This window comes from Ischnura elegans, chromosome 6, assembly GCF_921293095.1.
Source record: "Ischnura elegans chromosome 6, ioIscEleg1.1, whole genome shotgun sequence".
Classification (NCBI taxonomy): Eukaryota; Metazoa; Arthropoda; class Insecta; order Odonata; family Coenagrionidae; genus Ischnura; species Ischnura elegans.
The window spans coordinates 93,849,562-93,859,294 of record NC_060251.1 but is presented as its reverse complement, the minus strand read 5'-3'; the positions used below and the strand labels follow the sequence as shown (position 1 = coordinate 93,859,294).

Here is a 9,733-nt window from a genome sequence, read left to right as displayed (position 1 = left end):
ACAACAACGGAAGGGTGAGAAGCAGTGATATTGAATTAATAGGACAAGTGATATTTATTTTTCAATAGGTACCTATTCTTTAGGATGAATAATGTATTAAGAACTGATATTAAATCTGTGCCACAGATGAGGTGACGAGGAATCAACTACATTAAATGTATCTACCAATTAGTTATGGAATTTCTTGACATCAACCACTAACTAAAAAGCATTTAAGGGCGTGCAGGCACAATAATTTCACTCTAAATATTTACAGTACAGAGACTGGAAGTATTTTGAAGCAAGAAGATCACACTATCACAAAAACATTTTGAGGTTTGCTTTATGAATAAAAAAGGATCTGATTATGTTATACTAACAACGATTGGCGAGCCATTTACATATTTGTCATTTTTTCTACAAAATCATAACAACCTGTGCTTCGAGAACTTAACATCATCATCAATTAATTGTCAAAACAGAAAAAAATAATCTAAACCACCGTTTACAGTTTAATATGATCAGGCAGTGATTTCTCTCATCAAATAATATGCGACCCACAAAAATAAGCACAGACGCTGTGAAAATGTAACTTGGGCAAAAGAAAACCTATGAGGAAAAAATATCTTCCATAAAGACTAATTTAAACTATAGAATTACTAGGTAGGTCAAATATATTGCTTTGCACATTTTTCTCTCTTCACTGAAATGCACACACAGTGAAGGAAGAGACACGTGCATTTGAGAGGCTGGAAACTGAGAAATGTGTGCAACTGAAATGTAAATAAATTATAGCAAGGAAAATATTTAACACACAAAATACTTAAGTATAAACTTTGCTTGAATGATAGACTTTCCTCTTGGAGGCTCTGAAAGAAAAATAATTAATTATGTACACACTTTCCATTCCTGCTTAGAATACTGCTCTACAATAATCCTACACAATGAGACATAAAGCTGAATGCTTTTTTCGACTTCATTTCCATAGTTCAGCAGTTCCTGGAATCTTTTCCACCAAGCACAATGAAACAATTCAATGAAGAGGCAAGTTGATGCCATTGCTGTTCTAAATAACTCTCACAAGACTGATGTGAAGGCATACATTTAACAAAGACTGCCTCAGAATCAATAGGCATTGCTGGAAAACTTCACCGAGAACAGAGGCATCGGTCATTGCTGATGGTAGTCAGGTGGAGCGAAATTTGGGGCCCCATATTTTACTGGGGCAAAGAAGCAAGATCAGCTTGAGGCCCCCAACAAAGCTCCTTCTCACTCGAGGCCTTTTAGTGATCACCAGCCAGCCAACATGTTGAAACCATCCCTAATGTAGAATGTGCGGTGAATGTGGAGATATCCTTCGGGGTAACATCCAATCATAACAGATGACACAATCCCATACGCTTTCACCAACAAGGCTAGACACTACACTGAGCGATCATGTGCAAGTTAATTTTGTTTATTATAGCTATGCATGAATAAAAATTGTCTTGAGATATGACACATTTAAAACACCCAAATACATCTTAAAAGACAGAGCCTTCAATGCCTACTGGAATTTTCCTTTCAGATGCTGAGGAAATTGCTGTTTAGCTGACTCTATACGTGTTCTTTCTTTTCAGTGTTTTTTAGTGTGTCGTATCTCGCGAAAATTATCTATTTGTGCCACACACATAATGTTCCTTTTCAATTGTACATTATGAATCAACGTGTACATAATTATATGTATTATTTCAAACGTAAAACACATATCTTCACACTATTTAAATGAACACTTCTACATTCGAAAACTTGGACGTTTAGGTGGTGGCCATGAGCTTGGTGGCCATTCGATGCGTGTGGTTCATGAGGAGGTATTCCGGAGGGACGACGAACGCCAGCGAGGGGGGCGTGGAGGAGGAGGTGGACGATGAGGAGGAGGAGGAGGGGGAGGAGAAGGAGGAGGGAGCCGAGGAGGGGGACGAGGAGGGGTGGGGAGGGGGCAGGACGAACGGGGAGTGTGGCAGGGGGTCCCCTCCTGCGCTCCCCTCCGCCTTCGCGCCGTGCGCCACCATCGCCTGGCCCCTGTGGTGCTGGTGCTGCTGGTGGTGGTGGTAGTATGGGTTGTGGTGGTGGGCGAAGGTGTGGTTCCCACCCTGGATGGCCGCCGATGGCTTGTTCACGATGTTTGAAGACCCCATCCCCCTCATCTGGTGCTGCGAGCTGTGCAGCCCGTGGGGCAGGTGCTGGTGCACGTCTTGCCGATGCGATGATGAATCTTGCATACCTATGGATGGAAATAATAGTAAAATTGTCATGTACTCTAAAAAAAGTTTCCCTATAAAATAGGTAAGCAACTGATTCTCTTGCAAAAAATTTTACCTATCTCATCGTTTTATGTTATTTAAGGCTGTGCACTAGGGCGGATCGGAAAAATCGATTTTTTTCATATCCATCTGGCCCAATGAAAAAAAGTTGTGGGACCGATCAAAAATAAGGCCTGAAAAATTTGAGACCTCTAGGTGAACCCCTGACCCTCGCTCAAATGCAATTTAGTGGGCGAGGGTCAAAATTCTAAAAATATAATATTTTATGGTCATTCCCTATAGATTTTGCCGAGTTACTGCCCTTTTAGAGCAAACATTTCGTGCATCTTGAAGTATCTGCCACCGTTTTGCCACAAAATGCCTATTTTGAAGCGCATATCCAAAGTTCGCACACCTTTATAGCCACTCGAGAGGCCTTTTCATAGACCGTAGGTTCTTTTTCTGCGTTCTCGGGTTTAAAAATTTTTCATCACTTCTCTAAAAGTTGGTAACATCGATTTTTTTACGCCAACGAGGCTCCAAATAAGGGACAAGTCTTCTAACTACGCACCCTTTTTTACCTTCTACCATCTTCCGATTTATATCATCGAAGATGAACGCCCTCCCAGCAGCACACGCGGGATGAATTTTTCTGTATTCGAGGCGTGGGAGGGGGAGAAGCGAGCGGGGAGGGGACGGAATCGACCTGCCGTTCTTGTATCCGCGACGCTGCGAGGGCGTCGGAATATTTTCTCCGCGGACGCGGACTTAAAATAGGCATTTTGTGGCTAAACGGTGGCAGATACGTCAAAATGCACGAAATTTTTGCCCTTAAACTAGCCATCCGTGGTACCAGGAGATGAAACCCCAAGACTGTGATCGTGTCCTCACCTGCAGTCTTTCGCTCCTCTTCCCTCCGATCTGCTGCGGCTTCCCTCGACGGTGATGCCTTCCTCTCGTCTTCCGCCGTGGCCTCTGCATCCGCCACGGGGCCCTTGCCTTTGGGGCCCTCGAGGTCCGTGGACCCCGCCGCCGCCCCACCCCCACTGCCGCCTCCGCTCCCGCCGCCCCCTTTCGGCTTTCGCTTCCTGGTCTGGATGCCGTCTTTGCGCATGGCCAGCGGGCGGTTGACGCCGTGCAGCTTGAAGTAGAGGCCGCACGCGTTGCACACGGGCTCTCCTTCCGTGTTTCGCCGCCAGAGGGTGGTGGTGCGCGTGCCGCAGTTGGTGCAGCACAGCCCCAAGCGACGCGTGGCAGTCTGCAGAAAGGGAGAGAGAATCAAACATCACAATCTATGTGCTCTCGGTAAATTAAGTCTGAATCACACGATCATTTTTTTTTCGTCGCGAAAAGTGATCACTCGAGCGATGATTTTTCGGTATCACACCGATACCTCCACTGCAAAAACGCTCAACAATCGCCCACCGAATCAAATCCACTCATGTAGTAGCCCAACAATACGAATCCGCTCTGCTGGTAGTGTCCGGAGCATAAAAGCTAACCTCAAAGCTTGGAGAATAGAAATCAGCGGTTATGCTCCGGACGCGTAGAATATGGGCGAGAGAATGGCTACAAGGAAGAGATACTGGCCACAAACTCATCAATACGATGCATTGGGAATTAAGGTATTTTTAGAGATTAAAATAAAAATGTGAATGACTAGATTGCAAATTGTATGGCAGACAATGACAAGATGGCTACTGCCAGGTGAGCGAATTCGTATTGTTGGGCTACTAGATGAGCGGATTTGATTCGGTGTGCGATTGTTGAGCGTTTTTTGCAGGGGAGGTATCGACACGGTCCTTCCCGCCGTGGCTTTTTGCATGATTTCCGATATCACAGCTCTATGTCATAGAACCTGCATCACGAAAATTTATAGCGTGTTTGTTTACCAATGTCGTTCCCACGATTGTCAAACGATCGCTCCATACGGGCAGGCGTTCTGATTGGCTGATATGGTGTTTCAGTGACGGTATCAGCGACGGAAAAAGCGACCAGACGAGTGATGAAAAAAGTGATGGGAATCGTCATCTTTGGAGTGATATCAAGCGGAAAACAATAAGGTGGTTTCCTATTATTTTTTGATTGCCTAAATCGAAAGATTATTACTCCTGGAGTACGTATTTTAGGCTTTTAGATTTTTAAATGACGATATCTATTTTTCGTCATTAAATGAAAAGTGAAAAATTTCAAGGGCGCGAAAACGCGACGGCTAAGTATGAATGATGGGAAAACTCCGTGTGACGTCGTTCTGGTTCGCGCTGCCGCAAGTGAGGTGACCTTGGGGCGAGGCTTTGAGCGCTGATACTCTGCTAGCTGGTAGCGCTTGGCTTAAATAAGGATTATTAATACCCTATCAAACGAAGGAAACTTTCCGACCATAGGCAGTTTTAATAGGTGATTATTAAGACATGTTTCCCTGATATCTGGGCATCATGCATGCATTGGTAATCTCAGATGATGTAAAACTCCTATCCTCTCGTGAGGAAACTAGGTCCCTGTGACGTCACGTGGAGAGGCATCGCATGGGCGCCAATCTGGCCTTTTTCAAAGGAGGATAAAATAGAGTATTTGTACTTTTTTGGTGAGGCCTGTTAAAAATATCAGTTTGGTTTAATTAAGCAAAATTCCAATTCCTACAGTCGTACGACCATGGGTGAATTTGTTATTAACAAATAAACATTCCAAAATCAATGTTGCGCTTAAAACACTCCGCCGCCATGTCAGACGGCTTGTGACGTCAATCCCCACACTCAACTGACTGCAGTTCCTCCGATCACCTGCGATTGATGGAAACCTTGTTTATTGTTGTTTACGAACACTGAGGTGAATCTGACGGAATAAACCATCTGTCCTACTATAACTTAGTGGTATATTTCGTACAATAATTATTTAAGTTCGTAGCCATGAGTGAAGATAGATTAATGGCTTGTAGGACAAAATTCCGGAATGAATATTGTTTTGTTCCGATATGTGGGAGCACCCGTGTTTCTACACCGAACAAGATTTTTGTGGATGTTCCCGATAAGCCTGAACTACGACGGAAATGGTTATTGGCAGCCCGGAGGGATCAGAGTCGACTAAACACATGGAATTTTCATTAAACATGTGTGAACTTCAAACATGCATGCACTAAATGGAAAGGGTTTCATGCTTATTCCTCACCCATGCAAACACTCTATTGACCCTTGCCATTCGTCTAAACCGGTATTTCTAAAACCAAATAATTTATATATAATGAAAACCCTAATGGTGGGTAACGAACAGCAATCAATGCCTTTCGTTTTCTTTGATGAAGGAAACTACCCTATTGCTGGCGACGATCATTTGCGAGTGATCACTCGAGTGATCGCTGGAGTGATCACTCTAAGATGACGAAAAAAATTATCGTGTCATTCAGGATTTAGAGTGAAGTAGACCTGTGAGAGACATCGAAAGCTAGTCCACGCCGCAGAGTGTAACCAGCAGCCCCACCCTTAGAGTAAAATATATAAAGCATCTACCGATACATGAATGAAACAGGGGCGAGCTGCCCGCCCCCCCCCCCCAAGAAGCAAGGTTTCAAAACGAAAATTTTGAACAAATTTTCTTTAAATCCAAGAAAAGTGATATTAGTATAAAACGCGTGCTTAAAATAAAAATATTTTTCGATCAATTTATGATTTAATTATCAATAATTTAAAAAATAATACAGCGCTGTTATGATTTTATCGAAATTTTTGTTTCCTTAAACTTTTCAGTGTTACAAATTGAACGACCAAGGCTTGCACCGCTCTAGTTTTGAAAAGTGAAAATTTTCAAGCGCGCGAAAACGCGACGGCTAAGTAGGAATGCTGGGAAAACTCCGTGTGACGTCGTTCTGGTTCGCGCTGCCGCAAGTGAGGTGACCTTGAGGCGAGGCTTTGAGCGCTGATACGACGCAGGATGCTAGTAAGTAGCAGAGTACCCTGCTAGCAGGTAGCGCTTGGCTTAAATATGGATTATTACTACCTTATCAAACGAAGGAAACTTTCCGACCTTAGACAATTTTAATGAGTGATTATTAAGAGATGTTTCCCTGAGCTCTGTGACTCATGCATGCATTAGTAATCACGGACGATGTAAAACTCCTATCCTCTCGTGTAGAAACTAGGTCCCTTTGACGTCACGTGGAGTGTAATCGCATGGGCGCCAATCTGGCCTTTTTCAAATGAGGATAAAATTGACCATTGCCATTCGTCTAAACTGGGATTTGTAAAACCAAGAAATTTGTATATTATGAAAACCCTAATGGTGGCAATCAATGTATTTCGTTTTATTTGATGAAGGAAACTACCCTATTGCGATGGTTTCTTACCTTGGTGATGACGGTGGGTCCACTCGGCATGAAGGATAGCGTGTCGATGGCGTCCGGATATCGGACGAGTCTCTTGGATGGCTTGATGAGCGGTCTGTTCATGCCGTTCATCTTGTGGTAGAGTCCGCAGGCGTTGCACAGGTAGTGGCCCGTGCCGTCGCGACGCCACAGCGGCGTCGAAATGGCGCCGCAGTTGACGCACTCACGGCCCTCGGAGAACGGGTAATCGGCCATCTGCGTCTCTGCACGTCAATGAGGAGGGAAAAATTATTTATGGCACATTTTTTATTTCCCAACAACGCCAGAAATGTTAATAAAAAAACTGGCCAAAAAGGTTTTATAAAACAAAAAGAAATTGCAACTCAAAACGTCGAAAAAAAATCCCTGGTAATACGCAACAATTAAAAAAATACGTTACGAATCAAAATAAACAATAACTCACTCCCAAAAATGTTATGAATCAAAGAACAAGAAATCAAGATGTTTTACATGTCAACCATAGTCATCCCAATAAATTAGAAAAATGGTTACTACTTCCAAAGTCAACCTTTGGTAATGCATGGCAGTCGTAGAAACGTTAAGAACCAATTAATCAAGTATTTTTACTAATAAGATTTTTGGTGAGCCAAGTTCTTCTTAAAAGTAAATTGTGTTTTGCTTTAAGGGTAATGCCCAGAGCATAATACTCCATTCAATTCCAATTTCCTGTTCAGCTAACTCCTCAACATTCTTTCCTCTAAAATAGTAGAAGGTCCACAAGCGACGGAAATATCAAATACATAACGTAATATACGAATTTTTCAACTCAAAGTATCCCAAATAGCTATATGATAAAATTTTCTTTGACAATAAAGTACTTACAAAAAATAGTGAAAATAAATAGAGAGGTAAAAAATTAATAAAAATTAGCTATGACCATGACTAATTTTTATTAGATTCCTTTAAACGTATTCCTTCCGAAGTAAACCTCTGGTAATGTATGGCGCTCTTAGAAACGTTAAGGAACAAATCAATCAGGTTTTTATCACTAGAAGTTGCGCATCAGGAGAGTTGATTCGTAAGACACTAGAAGGATATGTAAATACTATATTACACAAATAAAATACTCTGGTAAGTAAACTAGTCACAGATGTTTATAATCAGAAAAATACTACTCATAAGTCAGAACAAAAACGGTACGAATTAAAATACTGCACTCTGAAAAACGTTCATAAAATCAAACGAAAAGAAATAAAGAAGTTTTACAAAAACTCAAATAATTTTTAGCAGTATGCGGTGGAAGTCATCAATATCAGTTAAATAAGACTTTGAAATAAGGTTCGTTAAATAAGAATTTTCCTCTTAATTTATTTTTGCACGACGCGTTTCATTGTTGTATCAAAATTTTCCAAAAAATGCGCTTGGAAATGCTGTTGTAGCAACGAAACGATTCGTGTGATAATTCAGAGGAAAAATTGCAACACGAGCAACGTTTTATATGACTAATATTTACAAAAAAATAGATTAGTTCGATTGAGTTGCTGTTATTCACGAAATGAAAACAAACCAGTTACATTAATAAAACTTTCGCGGTCCACGTTAATCCAAATTAATCGTTTCTGGGATAACAAGCGTCAGGATTTTAAAATGACCAACGTTTCCTCTTCTGTGACAAAGACCTAATCAGGCCTAATGACCTTTATTGAGCATCGATTTATTAGGGGCGGGTGCTGACAGAGAGTTTTCGGATGTCTTCTTTTTAGAAATGACTCGAAGCCTTGCTTCAATTATCTTTTGTCCTTGTATCTATTGAAGTTCCCATGTTGAAATCTTGTGTTGGTTACCACAAAAGCTATTATGTTTGAAAAAATACCTATGGATTCTAATTCAGGAGATATGACTCACAGTACTTCGTACATATTTCCAAAATTCTCCATACATACGTTAAGAATCACAAAAAAATTCGACTGCAATAATTTAGTTTTTCAGTTTCCACAAATAATGCCTTTATTTCTGTTACAATTTTTTTTCAGTCCATCCAAGTTACACAGGCATAGGATAACAACCTTAATCACACCAAAACACCACTAATATTAATGATTTATAAAGAATTATTACTAATTCTAACATATAACTTTTATAAATAATTGCGGAAGTTTTAGCCTTTGTATTACTGTTTACTTGTGAATCATACTTTTCATGAATTATATTGTTCACAGGTGACCCGGTATGAAAAAAAGGAATTTTCCAGAATCCCTTATCAATCATAAGTAATCGGTAGCTCCGATTGAAAGAGCGGCAAAAAATCGCTTCAAAAAAAACCTTCTCTCCGTGCCCAGCACTGCACTCATTCGCCTAAGAGCTTCCTTAAATTCCAGTTGAGTCATCAAGGGAAGATGGAACAAGTTATTTCCTTAAAAATATATTTTTCTGCCAAGGTTCATCCTCGGCGGTCGAAATAGGTCTTTCTCAACGGATCAAAAAGATTCCATCCACGGCGCGAGGGCATTGCAAGACCGAATGGGCCCATCGGTTGGTTTGCGGCGTGGGGAAAACCTTTTTATGCAGATTGATTCTCAATTTGAACCGCGCACGGAGAGTATAGCGATAAAAGCGAGGCCCTGCGCCGTACGGAAAGCATTCAAAGGCTCTCCTTTCCTTTCATCCTCGTCCTTTGAGGTCGCGGCCGATTTAAAAGCATGAGGGCAATGCAGCAGGCAATCTTGATAGTGGGCGGGGAGGATTTAAGACAGCTCTAGCCGCGAGGGCTGTGAATTAAGATCAAAGGCTGCTTTATGCATGCGCCGTATAAAAAAAAGCGACCAACCCTTAGCTGAAACAACTCCGCAACCCTTTTTATAGGTGTCGTTTCCACCGAGATAGGGTCGAATTGCATGCCGGGAACGCCAACAATAAAAATTAATGATCAACCAATCACGACCGTTCCCTCCCTCAACTTTTTTTTTTTTTTAAGATTAGTAGGGCGGCGGAGTGATGGGATAATATAGAAGACTGAAAGAGTGAAATAATTTGCACTTTTCGCAAGATTGCGAGTCGCGTGCCCACTATATATCTCATAAATAGATACAATTGATTGATAAATCTGCAAAATTGCGCTATTCAGGACAATATATCGTGAAGTTAACGCCAATAACGC

General features: G+C 41.5%; 1 protein-coding gene across 2 annotated transcripts in view; it reads right to left on the bottom strand.

Moving 5' to 3' along the window:
* Nucleotides 1-304: 304 nt before the first annotated feature.
* LOC124161199 (transcription factor GATA-4-like) overlaps nt 305-9,733 on the bottom strand; it is a 209,817-nt gene continuing 200,388 nt past the window's right edge. For both annotated transcript variants that reach the window (XM_046537447.1, XM_046537449.1), the window contains exons 6-8: nt 6,598-6,839; nt 3,153-3,519; nt 305-2,242 (exon numbers count right to left, since the gene is read on the bottom strand). In XM_046537447.1, coding sequence (XP_046393403.1) covers nt 1,776-2,242; nt 3,153-3,519; nt 6,598-6,839 — 1,076 coding nt within the window. In that variant the 3' untranslated portion in view covers nt 305-1,775. The remainder of the gene's footprint in view (nt 2,243-3,152; nt 3,520-6,597; nt 6,840-9,733) is intronic.